This window comes from Ambystoma mexicanum, chromosome 4q (genome assembly GCF_040938575.1).
Source record: "Ambystoma mexicanum isolate Mex_15411 chromosome 4q, UKY_AmexF1_1, whole genome shotgun sequence".
Lineage (NCBI taxonomy): Eukaryota > Metazoa > Chordata > Amphibia > Caudata > Ambystomatidae > Ambystoma > Ambystoma mexicanum.
In genome coordinates, this window is record NC_090928.1 from 627,803,627 (window position 1) to 627,823,789 (window position 20,163).

The following is a 20,163-nucleotide window of genomic DNA, read 5'->3' on the forward strand; positions in this document are numbered from 1 at the left end:
GTTAACTTGTAGCTACTCTTGCCTCAGATTAATGCTGGTATTTAAAAACCTATTACTTTTTAGCCTCATTTATTGAATTGACATTAAAAATGGTCATCTGGTGTTGTAGCTTTTGAAAAGTAGCTCATTGTGAATATGCACGAACTACTCTGCATTGGGATTTGTTTTTATATTGTATATTTAGCTGCACACTACATTTAAAAACTGTGCACACTGTGCTGTGGCATCATTACAGAAAGATGTGGAGTAACTTTAAACATAACAAAAAATACAGAGGACTTCCGTCAACTTCAAGTTTTCTTAACTGAAAGCCCCTAAGCCAATTGAAATGTATATTTAAGCAAGGTACCGTTGGCGTACAAATATAAATTAAATAGACTGAAAATTAGCTATGCATTTGGTCAAAAGGTAACTATTAAAAGAAGAGTGCTGCAATTTTAAGGTTGGTTAGGGCATTGCAACAGAAGAAGTATATTTCAAAAAATGTATTGTGATGGTAACTTTACATAAAGAAAGGATCCATTTGAGGATTACAGTTCTACTATTGTATGGTGCAAAGAACAAAGTTATTTTCAAAGCCTTTCTTTTATTACAATTCAGAACTTTTCTCAGCCAGCACTCAAAATAGCAGAAGTAAAACAATACATAAATACACACCTGAAAACAGTTCTTCAATTTAAACTTGCAAAGGTCAAATTACATCTTGAGCCCCGTCATTTTAAATTAGAATCGGAAAGATTGTTTCCCATCAATTAAGGTAGTCAATTTTTCAATTATTTTTTAATGTTTACAAACGCGAAATACAGAAAAGTACAATAAATAGGATTTTCATCGGTTGAGAAAACTAAGTACATTTCACTGGGCGTTAAACCCGTTGTACCAAGACATTATATTTTCATAGGAACAATGAAGGGTAGACATCAGTGATAATATTCGAAAAACAAAGACATAGGGCCAAGAGGTGACTTAAAATGCAAAGCACAATTTACCAATGAATATACACGCTGGAAGAGACAATTTAAGTCCATGCCACTGAAAATACAGGATTGGTTGCATTTGAACATGAATGGGTGATACATTCGACCAAAAGAGAACCATAGCATCTCAGACAGACCTCATGGCTGCAATGTATGGTGCTAAAAAACAATTCATTTTAAGAAGAATTTATTATTCAGCTCTTTTGAAATACAGGACATACTTTTGTTGTTATACATAAAAAGGTAAACACCAGTGCAACAAGGTTTTCTGTTTTTAGAATGTCTTGACTATTTAACTATATCACTTATTGGTTTTTAAAAAAAACAAAGGGAACAATGAAAAATGATGGAACATGCCCACAACAAGCTACAAACTGGATTTGATTATGAAAATGAGAAAATAGGTGCCCTCATGTGAACTGTGGCCAACATGGCATTTAGCCATCAGTTTGTATAGCTAAAGGAAATGTCTATCCCAATTTAGATCGCTTCTCACAACAAGCAATCGTGACAATGTCATTGTGTGGCACAATCTGCTATCCATTTAGATCTGTTAAGTTGGCTGCAGAGCTTAACCATTTCATATGGTTTGTGCCTGACCCATACTCGAACATGTATTGGAATGCATTGCAACTGGGAGTAAGAGTGAAATGGAGCAGGGTTGGGGTATTTGCTGAAATGAGAGCAGGGGATTCCTCCATCTGTTTGCTGCAGATGGGAAGGGGCTTGCTAGGTGATTGTCTACAAGCAATCCCAGCCCTGCAAGCATTTTAGTAATATCAGTGTGCACTATTCCACCATTATCATGAGAATGGACATTCCAGCTTGGATTTCCTCACATCAAAATGTGTTCAATTATCCTATGGTAATGGCAGAAACAGTGCCCATTAAGGTTACATCGGTTTTGGAATGGAGTGGTCATAGATGAACTCTACAAGAAAAAAGTTTTTTGCTCTCCTAAAGTCTACCTGTGGTATGACTTTATAAACCAATCCCTTGATATACAGACCCCAACTTCTAGTAAAAGTCTGTACTAAAGGTTTTGGTAGCATGGCAGAGCAGCCAGGCTCATCTTATGAGGGAGATGTGTAGTTAAGTACAATGAACTCAATAAATACATAGTTCGGAAGAAACTCTTACACACTTGTAGTTATAGTGAAATAGATATTTATTGTATATACACAAGGTAAGGTTATTCAGGTAAGCAGGTACCATTTTAACTAAACACAATGGAAAACCAATGCAATACTTCAGGTGGGTAAACCAGAAGTGAAAAATTATACAATTCATGAACAGAGATACATGAACACAGCTCAAAGTAATGTTACAGAAACTCAGAAAATGTTCTGTTGTAGGAATAAAAAGGTTTAACACCAACCATAGCAGGGCAATACTTCAGCCTTGAATTACTTTTCAGAGGAAATAAGGTTTTAGCAGTCCATCCCTATCCGGGTTCTTCAAAGTCAGATTAGAGGTAATGGAGGCAAGGCACAGCAGCAGAATAGGCAAAGTCCCGGAGGATTCTAAAATTACAAGTAAGATGCTTTTGTGGGTCAAAAAGGTTAACGAAGCAGAAGAGGGAGGAGCATTACCTTATAACTTGGGGTCCTTTCAATTAATTGTACAGTTGATGTTCACCGATTACATGCATCATTTATTGGCTGGATGGATGGGGTTATTTTCGTACTTCATATTGTGAGTTGTGTTTGTTGGTGTTGTATTGTCTTTTGTTTTGGGATGTTTGACTTTCAACTGTAGAGAGGGATTTGTGGTAGTGTGTTCAGGTTTTAAAATGTTGGTTTCAAGCTTGGTTCAGTTTAGTTAATTGTTATTATAAGTATTATACAATTTGAATGCATATCTCTGGTGTACATATCCATTACATGTTACATTTCTCTTGTATGTTTTACTTTCAGAATGATAAAGTGAAAAAAAGTTCCAGGAATCTTGGGAAAGGCTCCCTATGCGCGCGCACACACACATTCGGCCTGGGTGAACAGTATGGGTAAACGACAGAATTAGCACTCTAGCAGCAAAGGAGCAACAGAATGACTTGAGGTATGTACTACCACAAGTCCCACAGTACCTGAAGAGCTGTGCAGGAGAGGCAGATTGATTTTTTCACTGCAGCAGCAGTGGATCTGGTCTCCTGTTCCTTGGTCGTGGTGACAAAAGGAGGGATTCTGGAAAGGATGTCAGTGCAGCAGTCGGGACAAAGGACTCACAGGAAAGGATTCTTTGTGCTCCAATGTCGATCTGCAGTTTTGGCACCTTTCCACAGGCTTCAATGATGAACTTTTACTCCCCAGTCAATCTGCCTTGATTCTTCAGACCTGCACTCTTGTGAAGGGACTTTGAGAAGGTGGATCTTGTCTCTGGAGGTCCATCTGGAGCTCGCCAAAGTACTGGGAGGATTTGTTCACAGGAAAACGATGCACTGCAATATGGTTGGATGTCCCTGGGTATTGGCGGTTTGCAGCCCAGGAAGGTCACAGCACATCAGGGATGGCTCGTCTAGCAGGTCGTCTTATGGTTTGTTGATCCCACCAGCCAAAGGGAAGGAGTTGTCCTCTTCGGAGCTCCTCTGTCAATTTGAAAAGTGTGTCGGGACAGCAGTGGGCTCTTCTGTTCCTGAGGCAGAAGACAAGTCAACCACTGGATCCTTGCCTTTTATCAGTTATTCACACTCATTCTATGCACTCTCCTTGCAGTATATAGAAAGGAGCAGGTGGCTGTCCAAAATGGAAAGCCAGCCCCCCAATGGGAACTAGTTTCTCTCAAGCACACCAGAAGACACAGAATAGCAGGGTTTTCGGGATCCTCCCTTGCTTCATGTCCTCGCAGACATACTGGAGCCTCGGCGGGCTACACAAAGGGTTCAAGCCAAAGACAAAACTCAAACCCGGACCTCCCCACCCCGAACGGCAGAATAAGGACCAAGACAGGGACAAGCACACAAGAAATGGCTATAAAAGAAAAGCCACGATTTTGGGTCAACTGTGACCATTCTTTGCATAAACACAGCTGTGGAGACAGCCTCCGGGTAAAGATTGCACAATGTTGGTAGATCATCCCCAAGGCCACCAGCCATAAGTGTATGCCTGCCACTAACAGAAATGTTAAAGGAGCAGTGAAAAAGGGGATACAAGGTAACCCCCCTGTACTCCACGTGGTGTTGTGGGCTGATCTCACAAAAGGAAAAGCTAAGAAGGATAACCAGTATCCCCCTAACCTTGAGAATAGTAGTTCTTAGGGAAAATAAAAGAATATAAAAAGGAGACCCAAAAGGGCTCCCGGCAACAATGCACAAAAGGGGTTATCCCTACATATTATCCCCACCAAAAATATTACAATTTTTTGCTGGGATATTAACACATGGAACCAAAAAGGTGCTGTGTACTGGAAAAGTGAAACACAGATGCCTTAAAAAGTATGGAGGAAAGCAAGGCTCTATAAATCAAAGTAAAAACGCAATGAACATGGGTCCCATGGTCAGAGCAGAAAGAATGAATGATGGGAAAAGGATGCCCTCATTGAGGAGAACAAGAAAAAGGCCCAGATGTCCAGCAAAAATGCTGGGGATCGCCCAGATAGAGGTGATTTGGTATTAAAAAGAAATTGCCCTACCACTCTGAACAGCATTTATCATTTTTAAATATACAACCTTTAGTTCTAAATACTAGTAATGATCATTTACCTTGTAGATGTGCTTGTCTTCTCTACTGTCGACATGAGTTTCGCAAATGCATCTGTCACTTTGCTGCTTCTGTTGGAGCTTTCCAGATGTGAAGTGGTCAACTCGTACAACTCTGGATCCACACCTTATGGAATAAAATGATAGTCAGTGATGGTAGGATGCAATGTTTGCAATATTAGAATCACTCCAAGTCACGCCACTAAAAATACAAAAGGCTTCTGCTGAAAACATCTGCTTCATTTGAACTATATAGAGCAAAATATTCTGGAACTCGTGGATGGGTATATATTACAAAGGTTATCTTCATGCAGGTTGTTTACAGTTGCATTTCGGAGTTAGACTTCCTGCACAAGGTGGCACAAGGGTTGATGTTGCAGCAGGACTATACAGAGCAAAGTTATACATTTTTTAATTGTAAAATAAAAAACAAAAAAACTACTAATTTTCAGATAATACAGCAATTTGGGCTGCTAAAATAGAATATTTGCTGATAATTCTATGATAATGCAGCATGTATCCATGTGTTTAAATATCTATACTTCACCACAGTGCATAATTAGGACAACCCAATCAATCATGGAGCACGCAGCATATACCTTAGGTGATTAACACATGAGGGGCTTGATCACGATGGGATTGTGTTAGGATAGAGTAATAGACATAGAGCCAATTCAAAAACTTAGGCACTTGCAGAGAATGTGCTACTATTTTTAAATAAAACAATGTCACAGATGTTTACAGAAGTAAGCAACAAGCAATAGCAAATAGTTAAGAAAGGCCCGCCTCCAAAAGAGAAAAAAACTACAAAAGCTTTAGATGTCCCATTATGGTATACATTTTAAATACCATTTATGTTCATCAATGTAGCCCATGTTAAAAGGGAACAGATCAGAGCCGAAGATGTCCTTGTTTAAATGGTGCAGGATTAGCAAGGCATGTGTCCTCTTTGTATTCAGTCACCATGTAAATGGTCTTTTTGGGCCCTGCTTGAGAAGGTCCAATGAAGATGACTGGTGCAGGTGACACTCTGTCAATGTCGGTGTGAAAGGAATATGGCAACGTGCGAGTTCAATTGGCTTGTTTCAGGCATATAAACTGAAATATCAATTAGCCAAACCTCTTCATAATGCATAGATCAAGTAATCAATGTTTGCCGTATGTGTTAGGAGACTAAGCACGACATTAGGGTCTTGCCAACTCGAAGGAAACTTAATGGAGAATGATCAAAGAGCCAACCAAATTGCACAGCAAGCTCCAAACCAGCGTAACAGAATAAACACCCCAAACACAGCAAATTTCAAGAACCATATGACTTTCCCAGAAACAAATGATAAATATTTCAAGCTTTGTTGAAATTAAATCTAACAGAAAGCAACGGCCAACACCTTCTAAACCAGGATCTCAATACCTTGAAGAAAAATGAAAGAAAATCCCCATACATAGTATAGTATTGATCAATTTACCCAAAAACTAAAACAGGATTAAGCGTCTAGGTGCGCATCAATATTTTTATATGTAATATTACTTGCCGACCCGACTGATTAAACCTAATAGCGATCCTATACATCGAAATAAAACTTGGGGCTTTGCCTTAGAGCTGCAGTACTTCTACCTGAATGCCCTACTGGTTTCTACTCTCGTTTAAGCACAAGATTGAACATAAGGTGCAATCATTTCAAATGAGTCCCAGTTGCTTTATAGTATATGATGTGAATTTCAAATGCACTGAGCAGACAGGCAATTAAATTAAAAAAATTACAAACTAAAAACAACCATTTCTCACCATAGCATTCTTTCACATGAGTGCTGACTCCACTTTTGAGAGACTGCATGTTCTGCACACTACATACAAAGTTGTGCAAAGTAAAACCAGCTGTCAAAGCAGCCATGAAAAGGCATTAAATGTCTGCTAAACCTATGGTGGTGAACAACAAGTTACTCTCTTACCTGGTAACATTCTTTCGATGGGATGGTCCGACGACGTATTCCATATCTATGACAGCAATCACCACAGCTGTGCTGCTTCGGAAAATTTACGGCGTCTGCGTCCTGCGTAGATGCGCCGTCCGAGGACCTCCTTAGACGGCCGACGTCACCCGATGTGATAAGTAGGACGCACGACGCCCGTAGTCTCAGTTGTAGTTTTTTCCCCAGAACGTGTGCCACCAGTCTTCTGCCAGTCTGACACACAAAGCCTTGCGCAAACCTAAGCTGCAATCGCATAAGAAATTCTGTAGCGCGGAAGGTAGGGAGGGAGCGATATGGAATACGTCATCGGACCATCCCATCGAAAGAAAGTTACCAGGTAAGAGAGTAACTTGTTCTTCGAGGGGATTGGGTCCTCCGACGTATTCCATATCTATGACAGACTCCCAAAGCAGTACCAATGCAAGGAGGTGGGAAAAGAATTTAGAAAACTGAAATTTAGCATGCCCAATCAAATTGCGGAGTAAAGGACGGCCTTGCCAAAGGCCAGATCCTGCCCCCGGATGGAATCGAGGGAATAGTGACGTACAAAAGTATGTACCGAAGCCCAGGTGGCTGCATCACAGATGTTACGAATAGGAACACCCCTCTGCAGGGCAGTAGAGGAAGCCATACCCCTGGTAGAATGGGCACGCAAGCCGACCGTGGGGTCCTTACCCGCCAAGCGGTAACACTCAGATAGCCAAAACAATCCAGCGAGACAAAGTCTGTTTCGTCACAGCCTGCCCCAAACGCTTTCCAGTGTAATTAATAAAGAGCTGATCGTCCACTCTGACCCGGGACATGCGTGAAATATAAAAGCTTAACGCTCTCCTAGGATCAAGCCTATGGAGCCTCTCCTCTTCCTTACCAGGATGTGGAGGAGGATAAAATGCTGGAAGAACAACCTTCTGGCTAAATGAAATTCCGACACCACCTTCGGAAGAAAAGAAGGACGAACTCTATGGACAACCCTGTCTTTATGAAACACAGTGAAGGGTGGTTTAACTGAAAGTGCCTGTAACTCACTCACTCTGCGAGCGGAAGTGACCGCAACTAAAAATACAGTTTTCAGAGTTAACAGTCTCAAAGGGCATGAATGCAAAGGCTCAAACGGAGCACCCATCAGAAACTTGATAACAAGGTTCAAATCCCAACCGGGCACCTGGAAAGGTGACGGAGGGAACACATTAGTGAGCGCTTTCAGAAACTGAGAAATTAAAGGAATTTTAAAATAGGAAGACTCTTCAGACAAGCGCTTAAATATGGACAGCGCCAGCAGTTAACCTTTAATGGTACCCACTTGAGGGCCCCTGTGGGCCAAAGAAAGCAAAAAAGACAGAACCATGGGAATTTCACATGCAAAAGGATCCACATTCTCAACCCTGCGCCAGTCGCAGAATTTACTCCAACGGCAACGATACAGGGACTTTGTTGCGGGCCTTCTGGCCGAAAGCAACACCTCCATCACGTTTTCAGGGAGGTCCCAATCCTTATACCTCAACCTTTCAGAAACCAAGTGTGAAGGTTGAGGGACCTGACCTCTGGATGGAGAACCTGACCCCCCCCCCTCCTGTGAGAGCAGATCCTCTTGGTAGGGAAGACGACGTGGAGGACAGATGGACAAGTCGAGAAGGTCCGGGTACCACGTCCTGTGGGCCCACGCCGGAGCAATGAGGATCATCCGGGAACCGAACCTCCGCAGTACTTGCGGGATGACGGGGACTGGAGGAAACGCGTACAGTAGTGGGAATGACCACTCCACCATGAACACGTCTCCTAAGGCTCCGTTTGGCGGAAATTCCCGCGAGCAGAACCTTTCGCACTTCCGGTTGACACTGGATGCGAAGAGATCCACTTAAGGGGTCCCCCAAAGGGCAAAGATCTCCAGGAGAATCTCCTGAGCCAACTCCCACTCGTGAGAGATCGCGCTCTGCCTGCTCAGAGCGTCCGCCGTCTCGTTTTCGTCGCCTGCCAGATGAACTGCCGAGATCGAAACTTCCTGCTGGATTGCCCAGAACCAGAGCTGCATCGCCTCCATGCACGGAGGAAGTGACCGTGCCCCCCCCCCCTTTTTGTTGAGGTAGTGCATGGCCACTGTGTTGTCCGTCAGGATCAGGACATTCTTTCCTCGCACAGTCGGCAGAAAAGCCTTCAGGGCTAGCCTGACGGCCCTCAGCTCCAACAGATTGATATGGAGTCTGGACTCCGACGGAGACCAGTGACTGCTAACTGTCAACTCGTTGGCATGAGCTCCCCATCCCGTGAGGGATGCGTCCGTCACGATCGTCACCTCTGGCCAGGGCAGCCAAAATGGAGCCCCCCTCATCAGATTGCCTTCGTCAGTCCACCACAGAAGGTCCTGGGGGACCGAAGACGGCCCCTGAACAGGGACCGACATCCTGCCGGAGGACTGAGACCACTGGAGCTTGAGTGCCCATTGCAAAGATCTCATCCGCAACCTGGCCTCTGGCACCAGAAGAATGCAGGATGTCATGAGGCTGAGCAATCTCAAGAACTCGAACGCTGGGAGAGTCTGGGCAAGTTGAAACTTGTGCACCATCTGCTGAATGTGATGAGCCCTCACCTGGGGAGGAAAACACTGCCCCAGGGACGTGTCGAGCGCTGCTCCGATGTACTGGAGCCTCTGAGTTGGTGTCAAATGGGACTTCAAGTTGAGGGAGAGGGACCAGCTTGTGGAGGGAGTGGCAGGTGAAAGATGATCCAGGACTTGCTCGGGAGAGCGCGCCCTGATCAACCAATCGTCCAGGTAGGGGTAGACATGAATCCCCCCCCCTTTCCTGAGGTGCGCTGCCACCACTAACATGAGCTTGGTGAAGACCCTCGGGGCGGAAGTCAAGCCGAACGGCAGGAACCGAAACTGAAAGTGTGAGTCGCCAATCGCAAACCTCAGGTACTTCTTGTGCTTTGGATGGATAGGCACATGAAAATAAGCGTCCTTGAGGTCGAGAGACACCAACCAGTCCTGAAGTTGAAGGGCCTGGAGGACTTGAGAAAGAGAAACCATCTTGAACTTGTCCTTCCAGAGGAGTTTGTTCAAACCGCGCAAGTCCATGATGGGTCTCAATCCCCCGTCTTTCTTGGAAATCAAAAAATAAGGGGAATACCATCCCTTATTCCACTCCGCTACAGGCACCAGTTCTATGGCGCCTTTCTCCAGCAGGGATTGAATTTCCTGCGCAAGGAGCAGATCCGGACTCTTCAAAGAGATTCCCCGGTGGATTGTCTCGAGGCCTCTGCCGGAAAGGAAGACAGTAGACGTGGTTTATAATCTACAGACCCCACACATCTGAAGTAATGGCGCGGCACTCTGCAAGATGCTGCGCCAGCCTTCCCCCAACCGGCGAACCATGGGACATGGCCTCATGACTGAGCTGAAGCGGCTGCGGCGGTGCCTGAGGGCAAAGCGACAACAGCCCGAGCGGCCTTGGCACCTCGAGTACCTGGTTTTCCACCTCTGGCTCTCCTACGGTGGACCCTTTGACTGGCAGCTCCTCTCGCTTTACCAAAGGAGGAGTAATAATGAAAGGAACCTCCCCTCCATTGCTGTCCCCTAGGATGAAAAAGCGGAGGTTGTCGAACTGCAGCGCCCAACGACTTTGCTGCAGCTTTGGAGGTCTGCAACCTCTCGAGGCTCTCGTCAGCCTTGCTGCCAAAAAGATGTCCCCATCAAAGGGCATGTTGAGGAGCCGGGCCTGCACATCAGGAGCAAACCCCGACTTCCTCAACCACGCAAACCTACGTATCACGGTGCTCGCCGCCATGGACCGGCTGACGCAATCTGCCATGTCCAAACCCGACTGAAAGGCCTCACACATGGCATCCTTGCCATCCTGAACCATGTAAAGGAAACCATCCCGTTCACCCCCTTCGGGAATATGTTCAGCCGCCAAGGAAACAGTTCCACAGAGTGTGCGTGAAACGAGACAAGGCACAAATGGAGTTGGCCGCCTGAAGCTCCATACCCCCTGCAGAAAACACTTTCTTCGCCCAGCCGTCAAAACGCTTGTCGTCCCTATCAGGAGGGATGGTAGGGTACGACGCCTGCTTTGCCGAGGCCGTAGCCGCCTGCACCACCAAACTCTCCGGAGTAGGGTGCTTGGACAAGTAGCAGGGGTCACTACTGGCTGGGTGGTATTTTCGCGGCAAAGACTTGCTCACTGCCGGGAGACTCTCCGGAGCAGTCCAAGCCGCTGCCACCCTTCTTTGCAGAGCCATATGGAATGGCAGTACCGGGTCAGTTGGTGGACCAATGTCGAGGATATCCGTAAGGTCATCCTGAACAAACTCCCCTGGGGGAGCAGACCATCCTAAGTACTCGGAGACCCGTGACATAAGTCGCCGGTAGGAAGAATCGCATGAGTGCCAGGCTCAGGCCTACAAAATTCCACCTCCGGAGCGGTGTCCAGCCCACTAGCATCATGTAGGGACTGCCTCAGGTCCTCAAACTGGCTATGGCCCGAGAGAATCTCGTCAGGCACCGTGCCATCAGCAGAGCCCTCATCTACCTCTGAAATGAATTCCAGATGGGGGTAAGAAGGCACAGAACTGGAACCAAAGCCATGCTTGACCTTGGCCAGAGCCTTCCTAGGTGGTTCCCCCAAGCCACGGGGTATCCCGGTCAACAGCCCCGAAAGGCGTTGAGGGCGCTGAGCGCGCCGACATCGAGAGAATCGGCGTCGACGACAGACGCGGCGTCGACTGCATCGACACAGGCCTCGAAGGCGTCGACGTCTACCTCAAAGACTTCACAGGTTCACGCGGTCTCGAGCGCGTCGAGGACCGGCACCTGGACCGGACATTCTGAGAACGATTCCCCTTTCCGGCGAATCGCGACGACCACCCGAGCCCGAAGGAGTGCGAGCGGCATCTCTCGGCTGATCACGACCGACCCCAGTCGGAGGCGCGGACGGACCTGTGCCCTGCGATTGGAGAATCGCCAACATTTTCTTCCCGAAGGAAGCCCATTCCTCTGGTTTCGCATGCTTGGTGGGGTAAGCGACCCGCCGACGGGCAGAGTCCTCGGATGAGGACAGGGAAGGATACCGATGACGGCACTTCCGGGAGTGCCTCGAAGAGGCAGAGGAATGGCGAAACCGACTCCGGGACCGAGACCCACTGGACTTCCGACGACGAAGAGAGTCGCCCGTCGAGTCGCCCGTCGAAAGCCCCGCAGACCTTGACTTCCGGGGCTTGGATACCTTCCCTACCGATAACTTCTTGCGCTCCCGCAAGGCTTTCGACGTGAGCAACTGGCAGTCGACACAGTCATCCGTGTCATGGGCCTCCCCGAGGCACCAGAGGCAGGCGTCGTGCGAGTCTGTGACCGATATCTTGGACCCACAGTCCCCGCACTTCTTAAAGTCCGGACGCGGTGTGGAAGACGAGGTAGACATCTTCACGAAGAAATCGTACACAAACCGGCTCGAAGAACCGAGATGAACAACAAACTCCAAAGAGTCGAGGCGTACCGAGATTCACGAACCAAACAAGTTCATGGAAAAAACGGAACTGAGGCTACGGGCGTCCTACTTATCACATCGGGTGACTTCGGCCGTCGGAGGAGGTCCTCGAGGACGGCGCATCGACGTCACCTACGCAGGAGCCGAAAATTTTCCAAAGCAGCACAGCTGTGGTGATTACGGTCATAGATATGGAATACGTCGGAGGACCCAATCCCCTCGAATTCCTCTTTTATATGTTTATTGTTGAAACATGAGACTGGCAGGTGTCACATTCAAATGAATATTTAAAAAACGTTGTAATTTTGAGATCACCACAAAAGTGAACAGCTGCTCCGGAATATCGATGCAACTCATTACCCCTTGTGCTCACTTTACATTTAAAAAACATGAGCTGTGCTATGAAAAAAAGACATTCGTTTTTCACGTTATTGGGGTTGAATGGCTAAAAAAAAAAAAAAAGAAATTATACAAACTTTCTTCCAATACTTTCAATGAAATACATGTTTAAGCCATCATAAAAGTGTACCATTTTCAGACACCAGCTCAGTTTCCCCCCACACATACAGAGGTCAGAGACACAGTTAGTGGCAGGGGAGTCAGTAAGTTACAACAAAGGGGAGAAGTAGGGTTACACATACAAGGGCCACCACAAGGAGTATAAGCATTCAGAATCAAAGATGGAGCGAGTCTGCACAATGCTGAAATGATATAGCCATAAATATTTCTCAGCAAACCTGTACAAATAACCCTTACAAAAAGCTTGAAGCCATCTACACATATATGCTTTGTAAATCAGGGCCAATTAAACTGGAATTTTAGACGCTGCCTCCGACCAGACTACACGAGCACAAATGTAATCTGGTATCGGGGCTCACCATATGTAACAAAGATAGTGAGAGTCATGTAGTTCTGGGTACAAGCCAGTTAGTACCAACAAGCCACCTTTAGCTACAGGTTGTTAAATGCCTTCTCAGGATACAAAGGAGTATTTTGAAAAAAGTAGGAGTGAAGATTTTCTGCAAGAACCGTCAGCAAAAGAGGGTCGAGGACTATGAAAAACTGTAGGGTTTTTCAGAGGGTATTTAGTACAACTGAGTGTAAGAACTTGGAGAAAGAGCCTTTCATGTCTTGAAGACTGATTCGATTATGATGTCATCCATTGTTAGACAGATAGTCTTCTTAAACCCATTCCAGTTTTCATCTGTGCCCAATTTCATTGCAACATCTGGTAATAGCAGAAGACGACTTTTTAACCTGGCTGCAGATTATGGGATTGCTTTGGGTAAGCGACAAAAAGCAACACACTGTTCAAAATCTTCACGGAGGCCGAATCTTGGCTTACGATGACCAGACCACCATGTACTTTAACAGGAAGGACTCGGTGGCTTACATTATATAGATAACAAGGTTTTAAAGATCATATTAACAGGGTACGGGCGATGAAACTTTAAGCAAAAAGATGAAATTCCGATTTTATCAAATGCCTGTAAAAGCGATTTTAAAAAAAGACGTAAAGAGACCAGTATGTGCGCAATGAAGTCCATTCAATTTGTCAAAATGAGTTTGCGGTTTTGTCACAGTATGTATACTGCATCCGAGCTATTGATTTTCTATTACGTCCATTATTTAATGCACTGCCTTTAATTTTTGATTTTGTAGGTAAAGGTTCAGATGGTAGAGTAGGGGCCAGAGAAGGCAGGCAAAGGTGGGGCCCCAAGTGATTTTCAGTAAAGGGATTAAAAAACACAAGTACACATTCTGAAAGGTTCAAAAGAGCCTGGTAACTAAAGTGCTCTGTGATGGTGGGCTACTTGTTGTGAACCAAGATCAAGAGAGTTTGTAGCAGCGGTGGCCAGAGTTCGAGCTTGCATTGCAGATGGAGGATGAGGCCCGGGCTGTATAGGCAAATAGGAGCAACCTGGACTGCCCATCTCATTTACCAGAGGTTGTCCTAATGGAATTTGAAAAGGTTAAGGGAGCTGAAAGAAAATACCAGAAGGGGGCTGTTGCAGCAAGGAAATACATACCATAGGCTTAGGTTTTCAGCTAACAGTATAGGTGAGGGAATAAAGTGAGTTTTCCTGAGTGGAACTTTTTAGCTGCCACTGCATACCTCGTGAAAGATCACTGTCAAATTAGAAAACAGTTTTGCAAGATTTCCCTTCCTTCAGAACAATTGGTGGAAAAGACCTGAAGCCAGAAGATGAGAGAATGACCAGGCTTCCCGTTTAAGGGATAGTGGAAACAAGGCAGGTCAAGAACGTTATCCACTCAGCGGTCAGTCTTGATCCTCAGGGAACCAGGGTGCTTCCACAGTAGCTGATCCTCCTACAGCCACTAAACCATATGTATTGCATGCAGGTGCATGCTAGTTTCTGAGACACCAAGTTTCATACTTGACATGGTATAAATTTGTTTTTTTGACATGGCTAAGAAAACACACCCTGATGAAGAGCAATGTGGTTAATCAACTGCACCAGTAAAGGTTTTAGACTTTTGCGTTTGTTCATAGCAAGCTTCTGTGCCAAGCCATACGCTTAATTTTGGGCAAGAACATGCCAAGCTGGCAGTGTGAGGTTTGGCAAGACCAATGTTAGACTGTCTGGGCATCTTTGTTTGGAGTCTGGTTTTAGGCTGTGAAAGCATCACCCAGTAGACAGTTTAAATGTGAAGAGCTTACAGCACCATTTGCTGATCCCCTCCCATTCTGAGGTCCTTGCGTAAAAAGGTCTAGCCAACTTCAGATCCGGACAGATGCTGAAGGTGCAGATACAGATATGTGCCCAATGGGCTAGTTGGTCCCAAAATGTCCTTGCTGAAAAGGAATCGCGGGAAATCATAACTGCAAGTGAAACCGAAAGGCCCAAGAGTGTACTGGGGGACACTCACACTGTGCAAATGTACAACCAGTCCCTTTAAGTAGAGACAAAGGACCAGGAGGCAGATGCAAAGGAGAAGGCGGATGCGAGTCAGCTCGGCTTCCAAATTTTAAAACCAGTGCACTTAATGCTTAACCAACATGATGTGGTACCCTCCCATATTGGGGGAATGGCTCACTCAACAGGAGGAAGTGACCTGGGTCTTAGAAACACACACAATTCACATAACTATCACGGGATTGAGGTCATTGCTATATTAGTTTCATTTCCTAGCACATAACATACAAATAAAGCAATGATAGCTTTGTTCATATGCCATGTTTTGCAAAGAAAACATCAGTACTACCAGCAAACCATTAAGCACATGTTTTTTTTCACCATCATAAACATTGAAAATCGTAAAGAACATTGTATATTTTGTTGTCATTTTATTCAATGAGATTATGCAGCATGTAGCAGTGACTCCTATTGAATTTTAGTTTTATGGACTGAAACTGTTTTCTATTTTTTTAAAACATCAAAGCTAGCCAAACCATTTTCCTCTATAACAGGCGAGAAAACAGAGAAGAGACAGCAGCACAATGCACATTTCTTGTTTATAGGAAAGCCAAATGACGTGATCGTACTTTTAGTTCGAACATTCTGCTGACCTGGGATTGTGGCGGTGGTCACAGAGCCACTCTCATCCAAGGGCCCAAAGAAATCAAGGTTCAGAAGGGTGAAACCTCCAGTAGCTTGAATTTCAGTGACAATGTTGGTAGGCAGCCATACAGAAGGTAAACCCAGGGAAAGATGTATGTAAAAACGAGCATGATACATACTTTAACATGCATGTTAATATTAGTATGCAGCAACAAAAAAAACATCACCACAAAGTTCACAGTTAGTATCTGAAAGCACATAGCGTCATGTACAACTCAGATGTTCAACATCCGATTGTCACATGCAACAAAGCCTTTATTAAAGAGTTACGGGAAAACCATATAACAAACAACCAGGAAGGATACACACCTTGCACTATCAAAGGGAAATAATGCTGTTAAAAGGAACGCACATCAATTACACATTTAAATTTAGTTTGATAAGTCTCAAATCAGTTCATATTTATCTACTATAAACTTGTAAGTTTTCTACACTTACTGTATGTTCCGTCAATGTCCTAAGTTCCATAGAAAAATGGAATGGGCTATGCTTCTCTGGGCTCTCAACATAAAATCTCAAACAGGACTGTTCCCTTTAATATGCATATTGTTTGAAGAGTTTGAAAAAGGTTGCTTGTTAGAAGAAAGCAAGGTGATCTGACAGACATGCGAAGAAAAAAAAGACTATCCCATCTAGACTTAATCACGTTGTCTAGTACATATCTAGCATGGGTTTCATCGACAGTACTGGAAGATCAAACTAATATGCTAGAAAACACCAATGAACAGCATGGTACTGATATTGGTGGTGAAATATTCACACATTACAGTCAACACTAATTCATTTTGTAAATGAATGTTGCTTTTTATAGGGTATATTTGCTTGCTTCCCATGAAGTTTAAGCTAGTCAGACACATGAATGCAGTTAATTAATCATACGCTAATTCACTAAATGGAAGAGACACTGCGTTGCACTTAAGCATAAACAGTTTGTGATTTTCTCTTTCTTGCCGCTCGCCATTTACTGATGTGCAAACGGATTTGGACACTTGTCAATGCCAGCACGTCAAAGGTGTAACTTTTCGATTACGCTATCATGCAATGGGAGAATAGCATAAACTACATGGGGTCTGCAAACAACCCAATTGCTTTGAATTGAAAAGAATTTCAGGTGACTCCAGAGTTACAATACTGTGCAATTCAAAAATTCTTCACTATAATATCAGCAATATGTACATTTTATGGTAATCTATTGATCACAATACCTTAAATATATTCAAAAACGGACAGCTCACTTGAAACATTTAAAGTGTATTGTTTCAACATAGCAGCAGAGGGGATCAGAAGGAAAGCCTCAAATTTGAAAGATAAGCAAACTGAATGAAGTCAGAAAAGAGAAGTTTGTCTGGACTTGAAAGCTTTCTTAGGTCTGGCGCTAGAGGTTCGATGGAGAGACGTACCATCTAAAGGGTTAGTAAGGCCACTGCTACTCCAGTCAAACTGGACAGGTGGTAGAGATTCCTACAGGAGAGAAGATGGAAATCCCACATTAGGTACAGCAAACGTTGAAAGAGTGATATATTTAAACTTACAGTGCAACATTTACAAAAAGAATCACCAGCAACTTCATAATTCAGAGTACTCTGCAAAACAATACCAGAAGGCAACCTCAAAAAGAACTGACCAGGGATTAATTCAGTTATTAAATTGTATTACTTACCTCGCATTTAAAATGTAGCCAGGGCTTCAACACCTCATCCTCGTTTAAGGCCAGCCTTTACTTAAGATGCTTTCCAATAGTCTTTGTAGAGGTGCACAACAAATACCTAATTTAGGATCATCTTCAGTAATGGTTACAAAAAACAATGCTGGGTAAGAAAGGACCCTTTACCTTACTGCACATTTAGCACAAAATGGATTCATCACAACCACTCGCTCATTTTTCATTTTTTGTAGATCTCCGATTTTCTCTAACCCTATTCATCCTCCCCTATCCTCCACCCTTTCTCTCTGTCATTTTTTAACTCTAATGGAAATGCATATGGGTAATATGTCAATTGCTGAACTTTTCTATGTTATGGCTGACTGCACTTTTCTCTTGACTTTCCCATTTTTGATCTTTGCAATGTGACATGGAATATGGTGTTTTTTTAATGCATACGTAAGGACCTAGATATGCCCCGATTTGAGAAAGGCACCTTGCCAAAACACGCGTAATCTATAGGGCAATTTAATTAAACCTTCCTATCACATAACCCTACCTGGATTCAGCCTTATTTTCTTCTGGCGCAGTAATAAGGTGCAGTCACAGCAGCTAGTTTTTTGAGTTTAACAAACAGAGTCGAGGAACTCAAAGTCTCCGTTCTATGACACACGAATGCGACAGCACACATTTTTGCAATTAACCAGGTCGCGGAGGCATAAAGAGATATCGACCCAAAAGTTTCTTCACATTAGTCAAATTCCTAATTTAATATCATCCAAGCACCCACGACCATCTAATGTATATTTACAGTTCCCGTTTTGCTAACCTAGAGAATCTATATGCCTTCCCAAATGGCAATGCAGTTACTCTATTACAAGTGAAAAAACAATAGCAAATACATACAAGAAGTCAGCCCTTGCAAAGAGTAATGTGTTCCATTAGTGATGCATGATACATGGCACCCTAAGTTTGCTTTGCTAACCGTAACTGGCCAATTTCAGTTTTGCGTTGCAACCATAGCATCATTTTAACCAATGAATTTCCACTGAATTTGTGCGCTTTTCAAAATGGAAGGTGAACCATAGCATCCCTCCAAAGTACGTTTCTTAAGCTTGGAAGGATAACCATAACTGTACCTATTTTGATTTCAAATATTTCTTTCCTTTTTCAAATGATATACTGCAGCAATTTGAGTACATGCCTAGCAGTCACTGACTGCAGCACATCCATCAGCCATTAACTCACAAGTCCCCTGCACGGGATACAGCCTGTCCTACTCTGCCAACTGTGAACTGTGTACAGAGTTCGACATAAAGCCCTAGTTAGAATAATAAAATGAACAGGGTGTGAGTCGACTTGTGGCCATGCCCAGTGGACCTGCATTTCCCTGCTTGCCCCACTCTCCTGGAATGAGCTCCCTCTACCCATCAAAGCCATCTCTTCAGCGGAACTCTTCAACACAAGTTTCAAACTCTGCCTACTAGCAATGGAAGGAGTGCGCCCATCACCACCAACCCCACAGGCCCTATCCAAACTAACCAACCACACCACCTATTCTTTCTGCCTCCAGGACTACTGTAATTTGTAAATACTGGCCAGCAATCACCACTGAAGCACCAGGAAATTGATTTTGTGGGTGGGGGCACCCACAGACCTAACAGACCCCCACCTAATTGCCACAAAGTTAGCAAAAAGTTGTTTTGTCTTCTTTTGTGGGGTCTAAAGTGGTGTTTTTTCCCATCGATTTGCCCACTAATTAGGCAAAACAAACAGACCACTATGTATTTAGTGGTAAATGTGGTGGTAGCAGGGGGCTGACCCCAAACGTTTTGCCTTCTACAAAATAACCAATTATTTGGGGGCAAATTGATGCTGGTTTGCACCGATTTGCCCAAAAGGAAGGCAAAACTACATAGCGCTCTATATAGAGTGGCACATTTGGAGGCATCAGGGGGCTGGCCCCGTGCCTGTGGGCCAGCCCCCTCAGGAATCCCTAATAAGGTGCACATCCTCGCTGCTTCCATGAGGGTAGACAACAATGGGATTAAGGTCACATTTTCTCACCCATGGGAAGCAGGAAAATCCACTAGGCCACCAAGGAAATGATTCGGGCAGGGGTGGGACACACATGGGGGGATATTTTCCACCATTTTGCCACTCCCGGGGAGCAGCAATGGCCACTAGACCCATAGGGATTCCTTTTAGGGGAGGGTGCCACTTACCAGATAAGCAGCCCTCTGGACCCAAAAGGGACGGGGCATGTAATTTTTGCACTCTAGGGGTAGATCGGCAGTATAACCTGGCAATCTGCCCCTGGGGAAGGGTAACATTTGATATTGTCATCTTGGAGCTCTGGCCGAGGGGGGCGTTGGTGGGGAGGGAGGTGGTGCTTTGTTACAGAATTTCCCTGGGACATGAACCCCGCTGGTCTCCTCGCTAGGGGGCAGCACCCACAGCCATCCTAGAGCTCTGACCGGGCCACGTTAGAGCTTTTCCCTCCGGAGCGGGACGGGGACTGGGACTGGGACTGGGTTTGGCTTGGGGATGGTCAATCCACATGGGAGACACCATCCCCCAGCTGTCCTGGAGCTCTGGCCAGGCCGTGTTACTGATTTTCCCTCCAGGAAGGGACAGGGATCCCCCCTGCTGGAGCTCCCCAGGGCCGCTGCTACGGGTCAGCACCCCCAGCCATCCTAGAGCTCTGACCAGGCCACGCTTGAGCATTTTGCTCCAGGGAGGGACAGCCGTTGGGCTTGGGGACGCTCGACACACATTGGAGGCAGGCACCCAAGGCCAGGGCAAGCACCCCTGT

At 44.9% G+C, this 20,163-nt stretch overlaps 1 protein-coding gene across 4 annotated transcripts in view; it reads right to left on the bottom strand.

Moving 5' to 3' along the window:
* Positions 1 to 20,163, bottom strand: part of AFTPH (aftiphilin) — an 826,627-nt gene that overhangs the window by 116,832 nt on the left and 689,632 nt on the right. For all 4 annotated transcript variants that reach the window (XM_069608171.1, XM_069608173.1, XM_069608170.1 and 1 more), the window contains 2 exons: positions 17,107 to 17,167; positions 4,675 to 4,798 (listed from right to left, as the gene is read on the bottom strand). In XM_069608171.1, the coding sequence (XP_069464272.1) occupies positions 4,675 to 4,798; positions 17,107 to 17,167 (185 nt within the window). The remainder of the gene's footprint in view (positions 1 to 4,674; positions 4,799 to 17,106; positions 17,168 to 20,163) is intronic.